The sequence below is a fragment of the Macaca thibetana genome, chromosome 3 (assembly GCF_024542745.1).
Source record: "Macaca thibetana thibetana isolate TM-01 chromosome 3, ASM2454274v1, whole genome shotgun sequence".
Lineage (NCBI taxonomy): Eukaryota > Metazoa > Chordata > Mammalia > Primates > Cercopithecidae > Macaca > Macaca thibetana.
The window spans coordinates 23,923,998-23,944,101 of NC_065580.1; the positions used below are offsets into that span (position 1 = coordinate 23,923,998).

At 34.6% G+C, this 20,104-nt stretch overlaps 1 protein-coding gene across 7 annotated transcripts in view; it reads right to left on the minus strand.

The window, feature by feature from the left end:
* Nucleotides 1-20,104, minus strand: part of AGBL3 (AGBL carboxypeptidase 3) — a 136,758-nt gene that overhangs the window by 54,861 nt on the left and 61,793 nt on the right. For 6 of the 7 annotated variants that reach the window (XM_050782390.1, XM_050782391.1, XM_050782395.1 and 3 more), the window contains one exon: nt 9,832-9,898. In XM_050782390.1, coding sequence (XP_050638347.1) covers nt 9,832-9,898 — 67 coding nt within the window. The remainder of the gene's footprint in view (nt 1-9,831; nt 9,899-20,104) is intronic. The other variant, XM_050782392.1, reaches the window with a different exon arrangement.

Sequence of the window (20,104 nt, forward strand, 5' to 3'; positions counted from 1 at the left end):
ACAGCCTAAAGAGACCAAAACCTTTTAGATAGTAACTGTTCTACTCCAGCCTAACACCACAGAAATGACTGTGACTCCTACACCCACCCATGCCAACAAAAGCTGAGTGGGAATGCCCCAATCCCTTCTTCAAGGTAGTGTCAGGGAAGGCTAAGCAGGGGACCAGGCAAATACGCATGTGAAAAGATATTCAACATGGTTGAACTGTTATGGAAATGCAAATTAAAACTACAATGAGATAACACACTTGTCAGAATGGCTAAAATAGAAAATAGTGGCAACACCAAATTTCAGTGAGGATGCATAGAAAATGGATTACTCATAAACTGCTTTTGGGAATGGAAAATTGTACATCCATTTTGGAAAACAGTTTGGCAGTCTGTTAAAGAATTAAACATGTATGTACCATAACTACCATACCATCTACCAATTGAACTCTTGGGTTTTTATCTCAGGGAAATGAAGACTTATTTCACATAAACCTGTACACTAATGTTATGTTCATAATGGCCCGAAACTGAAAACAACCCACATGTTCTTCAACAGGTGAATGGTTAAATAGGCTATGGTAAATCCATATCGTGGAATACTGCACAGAAATAAAAAGGAAGAAACTGTGGATGTATGCATCAACTTGGGGGTGGGGGATGAGTATTCCAAGAGGTAGGCCAACTGATAAAAGCCAATCCCAGCATATTACATATTGTGTGATTTCACAGGGATGTGGAAAAACATCTGTGAATGATACATTTACAGAAATACGGAACAGATTTGTGGTTGCCAGGGGATAACTGCAAGGTAAGGACAGCAGGGAGTGGGTATGGCTTTAAGAGGGCAATATGAGGGATCCTTATGGTCATGGAAATGGTCAGCATTTTGACTGCACGAATATAAATATCCTTATTGTAACACGGTGCTATAGTTTTGCAAGATGTTACCATTAGGGGAAACAGAAAACAGGGTCCCTGGCATCTCTCTCAATTATTTCTTACAACAGCAAGTTAATCAAAATTAAAAGTTTAATTTTTAAAAGTTAGAATTTAATTGGTATTATGTTTTATCTGTTTATTCTTTAAAAGTTAACATTTTTATAATGCTAGAAAAATATCTTGATAAAGATACCTATACCCAAAATATGGCACATAATCAATGTCTGACCATTGTAGATCGGATTCATTTAGTTTTTGAAAATGATCACACAGAATACAAACTTGCTCTTTTTACTGTTATTTTTTACTCCAGAGGGTGTGTGTGTATGTATAACTGCCTGAATTGTGGGCATGGGTATGAATATTTATCCATGAGTGTCCTGATATATATATAACTTGGAAAGACAAGGTGTTTGTGAAGTAAAGACTTGCATGGTATTTTAACAAACCCACTAGAATATTTGAGTATAATCCTTTAAAGTATTGAGGATGGAGAAAGGAGAAAGGAAAAGATTGGCAAATGGAGGGAAAGGGAGAATGTGATGGCACAGGAGAGAATATGGGAGGAGGTAAAACATTTATTCTTGTGCTACGTGATTGTTTAAAATTTTTTTGAATTTGGACTTTGTTCAAATTTGTTGTTCATGTCCCCAGAACTCATTCCCTCTTCTTCTGGCAACTGTCTCTAATTTTGTTAGGGAATTTAATCCTACCCACTCTCAGTTCTTGGAGTCTGGGTGAATCCTATGAGGGTTTGTCAAAGAACCCAGGCTGAAGCCAATCAGCACAGTCCATCCTGTTAGTCACAGTGAGTGATTTATGGGTTGACACATGTCTAAACCAGCCTGATAAGAATCATCTTTGCTTTTTTCCCTCCAGCTTTATTGAGGTCTAAATTGACAAATAAAAATTGTATATATTTAAGGTGTACATGATGTTTTAAGTATACATTTTGAAATTATTACCACAATCAAGCTAATTAATACATCTATCACCTCACATAGTTACCACTTATTTTGCTTTTCGTGATGAGAATACTTAAGACCCATTCTCTTAGCAAATTTCAAGTATAAAAAACAATATTATTAACTATAGTCATCACGTTGTACATTAGGTCTTCAAAATGTATTCATCTTACAACTGCAAGTTTATACCATTGACTAACATCTCCCTGACCCCTGGTAATGACCTTCTATTCTCTATTATGTCAACTTTTTTAGATTTCACATAAAAGTGAGATCATGTACTATTTGTCTTTCTGTGTTTGGCTTATTTTACGGAACATAATGTCCTCTAGGTTCAAAGGCTAAATGATATTCCAGTATGTACACACACATACACATACCCCTCATCTTCTTTATCCGTTCATCCATTGATAGACACTTGTTTCTGCATCTTGGCTATTGCGAATAGTACTGCAATAAACATGGGAGTGCTGATATCTCTTTAGTGTCTGGATTTCCATTCTTTTAGATAAATACCAGAAGGGTGAATACTGTATCATACAGTAATTCACTTTTAAACTTTTTTTGAGGAAACTCCATATTGTTTTCCATAATGGCTGTACCAATTTACATTCTCACCAACAGGATATAAAGGCTTCATTTTCTCCACATCCTTGCAAACACAGTTTTTTAACTTTTTGACCTAGCAGGCGTGAGATGATATCTCATTATGGTTTTGATTTGAATTTCTCTGATGATTAGTGATGTTGAACAACTTTTCATATAATTGTTGGCCATTTATACGTCTTCCTTGGATAAATGTCTATTCGAGTATGTAGCCCATTTTAAAATCAGCTTAGTGGGTGTTTTTGCTATTAAGTTGTAGGAGTTCCTAAAAATTTTGGAGATTACCCCCATTCAGATATATGATTCACAAGTATTTTCTTCCATTCCATAGGTTGCCTTTTCCTGCTATTAAATATTTTCTTTGTTGTACAGAAGCTTTTTAGTTTGTTATAGTCCCACTTGTTTGTGTTTGTTTTTGTTGTCTATGCTTTTGGTGTTACAGCCATGAAATTATTGTCAAGATCAATGTCCTGGTGCTTTCCCCTATGTTTCTTCTAGGAGTTTTATGGTTTTGGGTCTTATGTTTAAGTGTTTAGCCCATCTTGAGTTGACTTTTTGTGTAGTATGAAGGTCCAGTTTCATTTTGTTTTATGTATATATCCAGTTTCCCAACACCATTTTTTTTCTTTGACACAGGGTCTCATTCTGTTGCTCAGGCTCAAGTGCAGTGGCCCAATCATGACTTACTGCAGCCTTGACCTCCCGGGTTCATTGATCCTCCCACCTCAGCCTCCTGAGAAGCTGGGACTATAGGCATGAGCCACCATGCCCAGATAATTTTCTTATTTTTTGTAGAGATGAAGTCTCACTCTGTTGCCCAGGCTGGTCTCAAACTCCTAAGCGCAAGTGATTCTCCTGCCTTGGCCTCCAAAAGTGCTGGGATTACAGGTGTGAGCCACCACACTTGGCCACCAACACCATTTTTTCAAGAGACTATCTTTTCTTCATTGTGTATTCTTAGTGCCCTGGTCAAAGATCAGTTGACTGTATATGCATGGTTTTACTTCTGGGCTTTCTATTTTGCTCCATTGTGCTGTGTGTCTGTTCATATGCCAGTGTCATATACTTTTGGTTATTGTAGCTTTGTAACATATTTTAAAATCAGGAAGTGTGATGCCTCCAGCTTCGTTGTTCTTACTCAAGTTTGCTTTAGCTATTCAGGCTCTTTTGTCATTCTATACAAATTTTAGTACTGTTTGTTCTACTTCTGTGAAAAATGTCACTGAAATAGGTATTGCATTGAATTTGTAGAGAGCTTTGGGTAGTATGGACATTTTGACAATATTCTTCTGATTCATGAACACAAAATACTTTCCATTTATTTGTGTCTTCGATTTCATCAACATTTTACAGTTTTCACTGAAGAGATCTTTTACCTCTTTGTTAAAAATGTCAACATCTGCATTTTTGAGGGAACTACTATATAGGAGGATGTCTCAACCAGACTTAGTATGGTGAGGATGTGAGGCTGGATTTCTATAGTCATTTTACCACCATGAGAGGAAAGTCTGTCTGAGAATGGAACCAACCAAGAAAAGGCAGAAATGAGATGAAAGCAGGAGAAAAAACCCTCCAGGATCTTAATGACATCATTTGAGCCCCTCATTTAAGCCACGACAAAAGCCAGCCTTGTCCCTAGACTTTTTATTTAGTAATCCAACAAATATCCCTTTTGACTAAGCCATTTTGGAAGGATTTTTTTGCCTCTTGCAATGGAGAGAGTCCTGATACATCTTCAAAATATGGTTTAGTAGCTAGAGAACAAAATTAAGTTTGCTATTTTACCATTGTCCTCATGGAATGGAAACTCTAATCTCCAGATGCTCAGGTCCCAAATTCTAGAGACCACCTTCTCTCCTTTCTATTTTTCAATCTTATAAACATGTCATCAGCAGATTCTCTTAACACTATCTTGAAAATATGTCTAAAACCTAATCACTTCTCATTCCCTCTACTAGTATCACTTTGGTGCAGCCACCACTTTTATCTTGCCTGGATTATTATAAGAGCCCCCTAATTGGTCTCCCTTATGGGTCATCATTGTACTCTTAACACAGCAGCCAAGGTGACCCTGCTAACCACTTCAGGCAGATCATGTCATTCTTCTGATCAAAGATTCCCAAACTCAGAGGCAAAAACTGAAATCCTAAGCCTACCAGGCTTTACATGACCTGCTCCTGCAACCTTCAATACCTATCTGATTTCATGTTTTACCATTGTTCTCCTTGTTCATTCTTCTCTAGCCACATTAGCTTCCTTGGTCTTCCTAGAAAATGACAGACACACTCCTTCCTCAGGGCCATTGCACTTTTAGTACTCCTGGCCTGGGAAAACATACCCCTGGATTGTTCCTAAATGTTCACTATTATAATTATACTTCCCCACCCCATTGATGTTGAATTTAGACATATGTCTTGATTTGGCCAGTGGAATGTTAAACAGAGGCTTTAAATATATTTGCATGGTTTGGCTTGCCCTCTTGAACTCTTGTGATTGGCCATGAGCAGAATATGCTCTAGTTGGCTGCTGGTCTAGGTGAAGAAAGAAAGGTGGAATAAACCTGAACCCAACCCACAATTAGGAGCTAAGTTTGGCTGATTTCTGATTAGTTCAGTAGAGCCACAGCTGACCTTCAGATTCATGAACAAGACAATAAATGTTTGCTATTGTAAGTCATTAACAGTCTGAGGGTGTTATGCATTAAAATCTGAAAACTACAGAAATTGATATGCAGAAGTAAGATGCTGTCCTAACAAAACCTAAACTTTGTCATAGTCATTGCTTTTGTGACTGGATAGTAGGTAATTAGGAAAATATAACAGAAAAATAGTGACACATTCACAAGCACATGGAAATTAAACAATACGCTCCTGAACAGCCAATCGGTCAGTAAAGAAATTCAAAGGGAAATTCAAAAATATCTTGAGACAAACAAAAAATGGAAATACAATATATCAAAACTTATCAGATGCAGCAAAAGCAGTTCTAAGAGGGAAGTTCACATCAATAAACACCTACATCAGAAAAGAAGATCTTTTGAGCTGGGGCTGGAAAAAAAGGAAAGATAAGTTCTGAAATACACAATTTAGTGTTACACTTCAAGGAACTAGGTAAAGAAGAACAAACTAAGCATGGGTTAGCAGAAGGAAGAAAATAATATCAGAGCAAAAATAAATGAAATAGGGACTAGAAAAACAATAGTAAAGACCAATGAAATGAAGAGGTTTTTTTTTGTTTGTTTGTTTTTTGTTTTTTGTTTTTAAAACAAAATGGACAAATCTATAGCTAGACTAAGGAGACAGAGAAGACTCAGATAAAGTCAGAAAAGAAAGATGAGACATTATAACCAACACCACAGAAATAGGATAATAGGATCATAAAAGACTGCCATTATAAACAATTATATGCCAACGAATTCGATAACCTAGAAGAAATAAATTCCTAGCTACATATAACCTACCAAGACTGAATCATGAAGAAGCAGAACATCTGAATAGATGAATAATGAATAAGGAGATTAAATTAGAAATAAAAAGTTCCCCATCAAAGAAAAGCTGGGGACCTGATGGTTTCACTGCTGAATTCTACCAAACCTTTAAAGAGGTACTAATATGAATCCTTCTTAAACTCTTCCAAAAAATTGAAGAAGAGGGAGTATTTCCAAATTCATTTCATGAGGCTAGCATTTCTCTGATACCAAAGCCAGACAAGTAAGCTACAAGAAAAAGATAACAGGCCAATATCCCTGATGAGCATAGATGGAAAAATCCTCGACAAAATACTAACAAACCAAATGTAGCAGCACAATAAAAGATTATTCATCATGATCAAGTGGATTCATCCCAGGAATACAGGGATGGTTCAACATATGCAAATTGATAAATCTGATACATCACAACAGCAGAATGAAGGACAAAAACCCTATGATCATCTCAATATATGCAGAAGAAAACATTTGATAGAATTCAACATCCTTTCATGATAAAAATGCTCCACAAATAAGATATAAAATGCATGTACCTCAATACAATAAAGGCCGTCTATGACAACCCAAAACTAACATCATACCCAGTGGTGAAAACTTGAAAGCTTTTCCTCTAAGATCAGGAACAAGACAATGATGCCCACTTTTACCACTTCTGTTCAACATAGTACTGAAGTCCTTGCCAGAGGAATTAGACAAGATTAAAAGGAAGAAGTTAAATTGTCCTTGTTTGCAGACAACATGATCTTATATATAGAAAACTCCATCAAAGAACAGAATTTAAAAATTCAGCAAAGAACAGAATTTAAAAATTCAGTAAAGTTGAAGGATAAAAAAACATGCAAAATCAGTAGTGATTCTATACAAACTATAATTAATAAACTATCTAAAAAACAAGCTATCTAAAAAAGAAATCAAGAACATAATTCAGTTTATAATATCTACCAAAAAAAGTAGGAATAAATTTAACCAAGGAAGTGAAAGACCTGTATACTGACAATGATAAAACATTGATAAAAGAAATAGAAGACATGGAATATCTTCTATGAAGAAATGGAAAGGTATCTTGTGCTCACGGATCAGAAGAATTGTCAAACTGTCTATACCACCCAAAGTGATCTACAGATTCAGTACAATCCCTATTAAAATTCCAATGGGATTTTTCAGAGAAATAGAAAACAAATTCTATAACTTATATGGAACCACAAAAGAGCCCAACTAGCCAAAACAGTCTTGAGCTACATGAACAAAGCTGGAAGCTCACACTGTCTGACTTTAAAATATACTATAAAATGACAGAAATCAAAATGGCATGGTACTGGCAGAAAAACAGACACATAAACCAATTGAATGAAATAGCCCCAAAATAAATCTGTGCATTTGTAGTCAATTGACTTTTGACAGAAGTGCCAAGAACACACAATGTGAAAAGGACAGTATCTTCGATAAATGCTGTTAGGACAATAAGATATCTACATGCAAAATAATGAAATTAGACTCATCTCACACTATGTACAAAAATCAACTAAAATTGGATTAAAGACTTAAATGTAAGACTTGAAGCTATAAAACTACTGAAAAAAATATAGGGGAAAAGCTCCATGTCATTGGTCTGGGCAATGATTTTTTTGGATATGAACTTGAAAACACAAGCAACAAAAGCAAAAACAGATACATGAGATTACATCAAACTAAAAAGCTTTTGTACAGCCAATGAAACAATCAACAGAATGATGAGACATCTAATGGGATGGGAGAAAATATCTGCAAACCGTACATCTGATAAGGGGCTAATATCCAAAATGTATCAGGTACTCAATAGTAAGAAAACAAATAGCCTGATTAAAAAATGGGCAAAGGCTCTGAATAGATATTTGTCAAAAGAACAAATACAAATGGCCAACAGGTATATTTAAAAATGCCCTGCATCACTAATCATCAGAGAAATGCAAGTTAAAACCAAATATGGGTATTACCTCATGCTTGTTAGAGTGGCTGTTATTAAAAAAAAAAAAAAAAGATAATCAGTGTTGGAGATGTGGAGAAAAGGAACCCCCGCACACTATTGGTAAGAATATAAATTAGTACAGCCATTATGGAAAACAGTATGGAAGTTCCTCAAAAAATTAAAAATAGAATTATCATCTAAACTAGCAATCCTACCACTGAGTCTATATCTACAGGAAAGGAAATCAGTATGTCAAAGAGATGCCTGCACTCCCATGGTCATTGCAGCACTATTCACAATAGCCAGTGTATGGAATCAACTTAAGTGTTCATCAACAGATAAATGGATAAAGAAAATGTGGTATGTAGCACGATGAAATATTGTTCAGCCTTTAAAAAGAAGGAAATCTTGTCACTTGGAGTAATATAGATGAACATGGAGGACATTATATTAAGTGAGATAAGCCAGGCACAGAAAGATCATGATCTCACTTATGTGTGGAGTATTAAAAACAAAAAAACGCTGAGCTCATAGAAGTTGAGAGTAGAATGGTAGTTACCAGGGGCTTCAGGAGTGAAGGGGTGTGGGTTGGGCAGGTGTTGGTCAAAGGATGCAAAATTCCAATTAGATAGGAGGAATAAGCTCAAGAGATCTATTGTTATATCATTGTGACTGTAGTTAATAACAACATATTATACTGAAAATTGCTAAGAATAGATTTTAAGTGTTTTCAGTGTTCTCACCACAAAAATAAGTATGTGAGGTAATGAATATGTTAGCTCAATTTCACCATTCCACAAGGTATACATATTTCAAAACAATGTGTCATATACAATAAATACATATAATTTTTACTTATTAAAAACAAATGAATTAAAGAAGAATTATGACACAAATTATGTAGAAGTGATACATTTGGTAACACTGTCTCAAGTGATAGTTTGAAAGACAGAAAATCTGCCTAACAGATTGGGTCACTGGAAAAAGGTTTTGAGGTAGACTATTAACAGTGTGTGTTAGGGATTATATTGCTTGGTTTCCCCTTATATACTCCAGGTTTTCACCATAGGATCTTCCCTGTGTATTCTCTAGCCCAAGCAAATGAGAAACATGTGGAACATAACTGAACTCAACCTGTGGCCTGAATCCAAGACCAGTTGACCCAACCCATGTCTAATAGAGCCAACCTGCAGACCCATGAGTGAGAAAATAAAAGTTTGTTGTAAGCCACTGAGGTTTTGAAGTTGTTATGTACCAAAAAGTAGTTAATATACCTAGTATCTACTTGGCTTGTCCCTCATTTCCTTTGAATTCTTACTTAAGTATTTATCTTTTACTTTGGTAGCCTCTATCCAAAACTGCAATATCCACCTAAACTCTTTATTCCCCCTCCTGCTTTTTTACTCCTTAGGCACTTATCCCCATGTAACACATCATGTGTTTTACTTACCTTCTTTATTTTTTATCTCTCCCTGCCAGAATGTAAGATAACAAAGGGAAAGCTGTTGTCTCATTTTGTTCACTGCTCTATCCTCAGCACTCAGCCAGCGCCTGATAAGTAGTTGGAGCTCAATACATAGTTGATAATAAATTCATAAATTAAGCAGTCAGGTGATGTATGTTAGGCTACCACCTCTGTCACTAACAAGTTGTATGGCTTTTAAGAAATAATTTCATCTCTATGGATCTTAAGTATCCTCATCTATAAAGCAAGGATGTTAGAATAAGAAACCCTAAGGTTAAATAATTCTATGATTTAAAATATGTACATAGTTGGAAAATAAGTAACAGTGATGATAAAATAATGACATATCTGCAATTTTTTACCTGATTATTAGTCACAATAAGAACAGTACCTACACAGCATATCCACATATAAGCAAAAATATTCAGTCATACCTGAGAAGTTAACTTGAGAAGGTCAGTCAGAGAGTCAATGGATTCTGAACTGTCAGAGCCTCGGCTACTAAAAAAAATAATAATAATTTTGGTTTACACAATGTTTTGGTGGCATCTTAAAATTTCAGCTGTTGCTTTTATTCTCTTATTTGAATGGTTGAAAAGTTCTAATTATAAGAAGTGGCCAGGCGCAGTGGCTCACGTCTGTAATCCCAGCACTTTGGGAGGTCAGGGCAGGTGGATGACCTGAGGTCAGGAGTTCGAGACCAGCTTGACCAACATGGTGAAACCCCGTCTCTACTAAAAATGCAAAAATTAGCTGGGCATGGTGGCACATGCCTGTAATCCCAGCTACTCAGGAGGCTGAGGCAGGAGAATCGCCTGGGCCCACGAGGCGGAGGTTTCAGTGAGCCAAGATTGTGCCATTGCACTCCAACTTGGGCAACAAAAGCGAAACACCATCTCGGAGCGGGGGTAGCAGAGGGGTGGTGGGGAAGAAGAAGAAGAGGAAGAATGTTTACAAAGGTGGTTTAGATGTTTAGTAGTTCCAGACAACTTAGAGGGTTTTTGTTGAATGTGTGGAGAGATATAAAGGTTTGGGAATGTGTTAATGGAATGTAAGCTCCAGAAAAGTAGATTTTTTTTTTCCGTCTGGCTCACTGCTCTATCACCAGAGTGGAAATAGTGCTCAGCATGTAGTAGGCACTCAGTAAGGTTTGTTAATATGTTAATGAATAAATGCGATATCAGGGGAGTTTCCTAGATGTCATGGGTATCAATAGCTCTTAAAATTCATTTATTTTTATATCACTATATCCATTCTACATAAAGCAATGCAGCACCATATGAAACATAGTACCTCAAGAAAAAAGGGTCAAACAAATCTATTTCTAATTATAATCATTTATTGCAATGGTAGGACATTTTTTTTTTTTTTTTGCTTGAGAGCCAATACAAGAAAGAAAACATTTCTGGGTTATATTTTTCATGTATTATTTTAAAATTAATATAATTTATGTTTTTAGAAAAGTTCTAGGTTTACAGAAAAATTGAGCAGGTAGTACAGAGTTCCCATACACATGCCCCCATTCCCCACATAGCTTCCTAAATTATAGTATGTAGTACATTTGTAAATTAGACATCTGATAGTATGTGGTACATTTGTTACAACTGATTAAACAACACTGATACATTATTAAAAATTATAGTTTACCTTAGGGTTGACTCTTGTGGTATATATTCTATGAGTTTTGACAACTGTATAATGATATATCTCCATCATTACAGTATCATAAATAGTAGTTTAACTGCCCTAAAATTCCTCTGTGCTCCATCTATTCATCCTTCCTTTTCCCAGAACTTCTGGCAACCCAGTGTCATATAGTTGGAATCATATAATATGTGGCCTTTTCAGACTTAACATTTTTCACTTAGCAATATGAATTAAAGCTCTGCCATATATTTTTATGGTTTGATAGCTCACTTAAAAAAAATCACTGAATAACATATCATTGTCTGAACGTATGTTTCTTTATCCATTCACCTACTGAAGGACATTTTGGTTACTTCCAGTTTTTGGCAATCATGAATAAAGCTGCTATATGAATGCAATCGCTAGATCAAGTGTTGAGTTCTTGTTGCTCCTCATCCTCACTGGCATTTGGTATTGTCAGTGCTTTGGATTTTAGCCATTATAATAGATGTGTCATGATATTTCACTGTTGTTTTAATCTGCAATTTCCTAATGAAAATGATGTCAAGCATCTTTTATTTTTATTTTTTTCACGTGTCAAGCATCTTTAGACTTACTAATTTTTTTCTTTCATGGATCATGATTTTGTCATATCTAAACAGTCATTACCAAATTCAAGAGAATTTAGATTTCCTCCTATGTTATCTCCTAGGAGTTTTATAGTTTTGTATTTTACACCTAGGTCTATAATTCATTTGGAGTTAATTTGTTTGAAAGGTGTAAAGTTGCTTCTAGTTCACATTTTTGCCTGTGGATGTCCGGTTGTTCCGGACATTTGTTGAAAAGACTTATTTCTCCATTTAACTAGGGATTTTTGTTGCTCTTTTTTCAAACACCATTGACTATATTTGTCAGCGGTGACAAATATGTTGGATATATTTCTGGGTTCTCTGTTTTGTTTTATTGGTCCATTTGTCTGTTCTTTAGTACTGTACTGTTTTAATTATGTAGCTTTATAGTAAGTCTTCAAGTCAAGTAGTGTAGGTCCTTAGATTTTGTCCTTCTTTGTTAGCTATTTCAGGTCTTTTGCACACCCATACAAATTTTAGAATTAGTTTGTCTGTAGCCACAAAGTAACTTTCTGGGATTTTGACTGGAATTACATTGAGTCAAAAATCATGCCAGGAGGAACTGACATCTTAACAATATTGTCTTCCTGTCTATGAACACAAACTCTCTCTCCATTTATTTAGATCCTCTTTGATTTCTTTCCTCAGAGTTTGTAATTTTCCTCATATATATCTTACACATATTTTGTTAGCTTTACTCCAAGTATTTTAATTTTTTGTGCCAGTGTAGATGGTATTTTGTTTTTAATTTTAAATTCCAATTGTTCGTGGCTGGTATATTGAAAGGCAATTGTATATTAACCTTGTATATTTAAATATTTCTATAATTATTAGTTTCAGGGTTTTAAAAAATTATTTGATATTTTCTACATCGATAATCATGTCCAGTGTGAACAAAGATAAATATTTTAACTAAATTAAATTTAAAATACAACTTATCAATATTTGTAGAATAGTGCACAAGCAGTGCTTAGAGGGAAATTTATAGCATTGAATGCATATATCAGAAAAGAAGAAAGCTTTAAAATGAACAACCCAAGTGTCCACATTAGGAAATCAGAAAAAGGAGAAATAGAGATGTAATGCAAGCAGAAAAAAAGAAATAATTTAAAAATCAGAGAAACTGAAAACAGGGAATCAATAATCAATGAAAACAATGCTGCTGTTTTGAAAAGATCAATAAAATAGATAAATCCCTAGCCAGGTTAACCAAGAAAAAAGAAAGGACACAATCTGGTAACATCAGAAATAAAAGAGGGGTCATCACTACTGATGCTATTGAAATTAAAGAGAAAAAAAAGGAGTACTAACAACTGTGTCCTCACAAATTTTATAGCTTAGATGAAATAGACCAGCTTCTTGAAAGACACAATCTACCAGAACTCACACTGGGAGATATATAGCTCTAATAGATATATAGATCTACTAGATCTATTATCAATTAAATAAATCGAATTGATAATTAGTGACCCTGCAAAACAAAGCACAAGTCCCAGATGGTGTATTGTGGATTCTACCAAACATTTAAGGAAAAAATAATACTAGTTTTCTAAAATTTGTTCCAGAAAATAGAAACAGAGAGAACACTTACTTTTTCTAAAAGGCTAGCATTATCCTAATACCAAAAGCAGACAAAGATACTGTCAGAAAGAAAAACTACACCAGTATGTCTTAGGAACACAGGTGCAAAAATCTTTGAGAAAATATTAGCAAATTGAGTCCAACAAGGAATAGAAAGAATTATAAACCATGACCAAGTAGGATTTATTCTAGGTATGCCAGGCTGTTTAAACATTCAAAAATCAGTTGATGTAATCCATCACTTTAACAGGCTAAAGCAGAAAAAAAAAATGTTATCAATAGGTGGAGAAAAAGCATTCGACAAAACCCAACACATATGCATGACAAAAACTCTCAGCTAACAAAGTAGAGGGAACCTTGTTCAACTTGGTATCTACAGAAACCTTATAGCTAACATCATACATAATGGTGAGAAACTAGATGCTTTCCTGCTTTGACTGAGGACAGGACAAGGATGTCTTCTCATAGCTCTTCCACTCAGTATCATACTGGAAGTTCTAGCTAATACAGTAAGACAAGTGCTGTAATATGGTTTAGCCCTTATGCTTTGTCCGCACTCAAACTCATGTTGAAATTTGATTCCTAATGTGCCAGTGTTGGGACGTGGGGCCTAGTGGGAGATGTTTGGGTCATGGGGGTGGGTCCCTTATGAACGACCTGGTTCTCACTCTTGTGAAACTGGATTAGTTGTTGTGGTGATGGATTCGTTCCCACAAGAGTGGGTTATTATAAAGCAAAGATGCCCCTTGGATTTTTGCCTCTTCGCCTGTGTGCACTTCCCCTTTGACCTTCTCTGCCATGTTATGATGCAGCATGAAAAGCCCTCACCAGAAACTGAGCAGGTGCTACCATCGTGCTTGTACTTCCTTACCTGCAAAACCATGAGCTAAAGAAACCTCTTTTCTTTATAAATTACCCAGTTTTAGGTATTCTGTTGTAGCAACATTAAACAGAGTAAGATAATAAGAGAAGCAAATAAGAAGCTATACAGATTGATAAATAAGAAAACTCTCTGGGTTGTATTTTGGAAATAAACAAGCAAACATACAAATATATGTGTGCATGCATATTTTTATAACTACAGTAATATGTATACACACATATTTATGTTTTTAAGCATATTTTAATTGTCTACCATTAAATATTTTCCTTTTTTGGCTAAGAAACTACATAACTAGTTTATTATATTTACCATAGTATCTGAATGAATGTGCATTAGAAAATATTTTTTCATTAAACAAGATACCTTTTAAAGTTGCTTTATCTTTTTTATATTAATTATAAAATATTGCTTGTACTAGTGGCACTATTGTATTCTCTATAAGGAAATATTTTCCATTGCAAATCAGAAAATGTATCAATGCTTTTAAATCAAAGAAACTTCTACATTTCCTTATTTTGAAACACAATGCTCCTTTTTAAGCAGCAGCTATAAAAGGAATTTAAGTTTCATTTGGAAAATTTCTCCTCTGCACTCACAATTTAAGTTCCAATGGATTTTATTTTACTTTGCTTCTCAGACACAGCTACAAAGTACTTATAAAATGGCCCTCCAGGTAAATTTACTTATCTTTATTTCTGTGTTAGATCCAGCTTAAAGAGAGCCAAAGGCAAGAGAACACGCTGAGGTTAATTCACTGTAGGCCTTAAACTCCTCATTTGTAATATGGAAACTCCTAAAATTATATAGAAGGCTGCCACATATGGTTAGAAAGTTAAGGGTTTCTCAATACTGACTTGATGTGTTTCACTTATGCCATCATAGAAGGTAACCAAATTTATGAAAAAATAAAAGCAAACAAATTTTTAAATAATAATTAACATATCATAACTGTTGTTCATATCAGCCTTGATTTTATAACACAGTAGGCATCTATACTGAAAGGTCTATGTTTTAAATTGCTTTATAATAGTATTTTCTATTTAATATATACTTCTAAAAATCAAAGACATTGACTGGCAGGCTGTATTTTAAATGTCTATTTCCTATTTATTAGAAATGTTTTTATTTTCTTAAGATGAATTGTTAAATTGATAGTATCCATTAGAATCTTATAATTTTTTAGGCCTCAGGAATAATTTAACTAAATCTTTCTCACAAATAGGAATTATTTAATTAAGTCCCATAGCAGATGGTCCTCCAGCTTTGGCTGAATCCTTTCTGTTTTTGTTTTGTTTTGTTTCATTTTGTTTTTTGAGACATAGTTTTGCTCTTGTTGCCCAGGCTGGAGTGCAATGGCACGATCTCGGCTCACCACAACCTCCGCCTCCTGGGTTCAAACGATTCTCCTGCCTCAGCCTCCCAAGTAGCCGGGATTACAGACATGCGCCACCATGCCTGGCTAATTTTGTATTTTTAGTAGAGATGGGGTTTATCCATGTTAGTCAGGCTGGTCTCAAACTGCCGACCTCAGGTGATCTGCTGCCTCGGCCTCCCAAAGTGCTGGGATTACAGGCGTGAGCCACCATGCCCGGCCTGGCTGAATCCTTTCTGTAAGGTACTAACTACTTTCCACTAACCCTTCTCAGACTCATTATTAGGGAGTTCTTCCTTTTATTGTCCTGAAAGTCAGCTTCACCCATTTTTCACCCATCACTACTGGTGTGGCCTTGCTTTCTTAAGCATAGAATGAAGCTATGCCTTCTACGTGTTTCTGCATGCGAAGTTCTTAAAATATTTGGACGCTTTCATTTGAAATTGGTTTATATCTCTGGAAAAAGTAGATGGTGATTATTATGTTCCTTTTTAGAAAGGGCAATATACATAAGTAGCACATTTGTAATATTTCTGCACATGTAAGGATGAAGCTTTCTTCAATGTGTATCAGATGTTACAAAGTTTCCAAAATAACCAACATGGAATGATTCTGCAACCTCAAAAAACAGACTCCAGACTCCTGTAGAATATTGATTGGTCCTAGGAAATCAAGTTTATGTCCCAATTTACCATAAATTCCTGAATTTCTTATAAGGTAGCTGATAGATAACACATGATATATATTATTTATATAGTATTTTACAGCACAAAGTTATAGAGGATTTACTTACACATTATCTTATTTGATCTCACTTCTTTTATCCTAATTTAGAACCACATTTAAAAGTAAATCGTTTTCAAATACCGCATGTTCTCTCTTATAAGTGGGAGCCAAACAAAGGGTAGACATGGACATAAAGATGGAAACAACAGGCATTGGGGACTCCAAGAGTCAGGAGGAAGGTGGAGGAGAGGGGTTGAAAAACCACCTGTTGGGCATTATATTCACAATTTGGGTGACGGGTTCAATGGGTGCCCAAACCCCAGCATTATGCAATAAATCCATGTAACAAGCCCACACATATACCCCCCTGAATCTACGAAAAAAATACTATTTGGAAAAAGTAGGTTATTTTCAAATGTTCCATCAGTAGAGGACAGACTGAGTAAATTATGATATACCCAAACTGTAGAGTACTACACAGAAATAAGGAAAACCCCTATGTACTGAAAAATCTACAGTGACTTCCAGAGTATTGTAAGTGAAAAGAGCAAGATATGGAACAACACTGATGGTATACTACCTTTCGTATAAGGTACAGGACATGAAAATATGTGGTTATTCACTCATATTTTCAAAGTAAAACAAAGTAAAAAAAATAATGAAAATAGTTACCCATGGAACAAGGAAGGAAACAGGGTAGAGAGAGGGAGATGGGGTAGAATCAACACTTTTTTGAATGTTCCCTGTTATATAGTTGTGATGTTCTTAGGTAAACATGTTATATAATTTAAAAACAAAAAAATTAATAAAAGTTATTCCTAAAAATTAATATAATCAAAAACAAAGACACTTAACTGTCAGACTGCTGGCATAGCCACACAGAGAAAATAATCTCTCCCCTTTTAAAAACTACTTTATACGAAGCTTAAAAAGAATTACAAAGAAATGTTAAACTGCATTCAATAGTGATTTTATTGGTGGCATTATTATGGGTATATGATAGGAAAAGGAAGAAGTAGGTAAATATTTACCCTAAAGTAATTAGGAATGAAGATTTTTCAGTATACGAGAAAAGAGAAGTATAAAAAATAAGGAAGAATAAGTTCTATAATCTTAAATTTGAACTGGAAATATAATTATGAACTGAAGATTTTTTCTTATGAAAATACATATTTCCCAACTCAATCCCCTGGAAAAAAAACTAGAAGCAATAATAACTATCATCTAGGCTATGTTATCTAAATATCCCTTTTCACTGAAAAGAACCAGGACTTCTGAGAGAAATGGTAGATTCCAGTTCTGGTGCAGGAAATATACAAGATGAGCCTGGGAAATCCCATCATGGCTGAAAGTTACTGAAGACTATGAGAGTCATGTCAAAAAACACAGGCCAACTTAATCGGTCTTGTCAAGGTTGGGGAAAATTTGAGCATTCAAATAATAATGACTGAAATTGATTAGAGTACATCAAATATTATATAAACAAACTCATGAGCTCAAAATGATACTCTGCATCTGGAAACAAACATATTAGTCACCAGGGAAAGTTGCAGGGGCACTAACTCAAGACTGAAAAATGTGTAAATATAAGGGAAGAATCATACATTTGTTTTACCTTTCCTGTAAGTACTGTACTCACCTATAAGTGGGAGCTTATAAAATTAGTACATTGTTTCTTCCAACTATATTCCCCTGGTACTGAATTTTCCAGTTATTATTCATTACCTTTTATTATACTGCTTTTGTGTCATCTCACTTCTCTGTGGGTAGTGACAGCATAAGAAATAATTTGAAGAGAAGAAAAGAAAAAAAAATACTATAAGACTAATAGAAAACAACAAAATGGCAATAGTAAATCTTCTATCAATAATGACCTTAAATATAAATGGACTAAACTCAATCAAAGGACATAGAATGGCTGAATGGATTAAAAAAAGAGGATCCAACTACAATCTATCTACAAGATACTCCTTTTAGATTTAAGGACATACATAGGCTGAATTAAGGGATGGGAAAATATTCCATGCTAAAATGGCAACTAAAAGAGAGCAAGAATAGTTATAGTTATATCAGATAAAGTAGACTTTAAGTAAAAAACTGTCATGAGAGACAAGGATATTATATAATGATAAAAGGGTCAATCCACTAGGAAGAGATAACAAATAAAAGGATCAATACACTATGAAGATATAACAATCACAAATATATATGCAGCCAACATCAGAGCACCTAAATATATAAAACAAACATTGATAGAACCGAAGAGAGAAACAGCAATACAATGATAGCAGGAGACTTCAATACCTCATTTCAATAATAGAATATTGACATAGATGATCAATAAGGAAACAGAGGGCTCGAACAACATTATAGATCAAATGGATCTAACAGACATATACAGAACATTGTACCCAACAGCAGCAAGCTACATAGTCTTTTCAAGCACATCTGGAACTTTCTCCAGGATAGATCACATTTTAGGCCACAAAACAAGCCTTAACAAATTTAACAAGTATTATTACTGACCATAATGGGGTGAAACTAGATAAATAGCAGAAGGAAAACTGGAATATTCACATTTACAAGCATAAAGAAATTAAACAGCACAATCTTGAACAATCATTGGGTCAAAGTAGAAATAAAAAAGGAAATTAAGAACAATTTGAGACAAAAATGAAAACATAATATGCCAGAATTAATGGAATATAGCAAAAGCAGTACGAAGAGGGAAATTTATTGTGATAAATGTTTATGTTTAAAAAAGAATAAAGATTCTCAAATAAATGACCTAACTTTATACCTCGAGGAGATAGAAAAGAACAAACTAAGCCTAAAATTAGCAGAAGAAGGGAAAAACAAAGATTAAAGCAGAAATAAAATAGAAAATAGAAAAACAATAGAAAAAAATCAGTGAAACTAAGAATTAGTTTTTTGAAAAGCCAAAATTGACAAACTCTTAGCTAAACTAATTATGAAAAATGGAGAAGACTCAAATAAAATAAAAAATGAAAGAGGAAACTTTATAGCTGATACTGCAGAAATAAAAAGAATCATAAGAGACTATTATGAACAGTTGTATAACAACAATCTAAATAATCTGCATGAAACAGATAAACTCCTAGAAACATACAAATTACCAAGACTAAATTTTGGATGAATAGAAAGTTTGAACAGGCCTATAACTATTATGGAGATTTAATGAGTAATTGAAAATCTCCCAACAAAGAAAGCCCAGGATTAGATGGCTTCATTGGTGAATTCTATCCAACGTTTAAAGAATAATTAATGCCAATCATTCTCAAACTCAAAGAGGAGCAAACTTTCAATTCATTTTAGGAGACTCACATTAACCTGATACCAAAGATCTAGACAAAGATACCACAAGAAAAGGAAGCCACAGGCTAATATCCTTCATGAACATAGATACAAAAATTCTCAAGAAAATACTAGAAAACTAAATGTAAAAACACATTAAAAAGATTGTCCACCATGACTAGGTGGGATTTATCCCTGGGATGCAAGGATGGTTCAATATATGCAAATCAATTAATGTGATAAGCCATACAAACAGAATAAAGGATAAAAATCCATGATTCAATAGAGAAAGAGTACTTGACAAAATTCAATATCCTTTCCTCAACAAACTTAGAAGGAAAGCACTTCAACATAATATAGGCCATATATGAAAAGCCCACAGCTAATAACATACTTAATGGTAAAAAACTGAAGGCTTTTACCCTAAGATCAGGAACAAGGCAAGGATGCTCACCTTGCCACTTCTATTCAACATAATACTGGAAGTCCAAGCCAGAGCAATTAGGCAAAAGAACAAATGAAAAGGCATGTAAACTGGAAATGAAGGAGTAAAATTGTCCCTGTTTCTAGAGGAC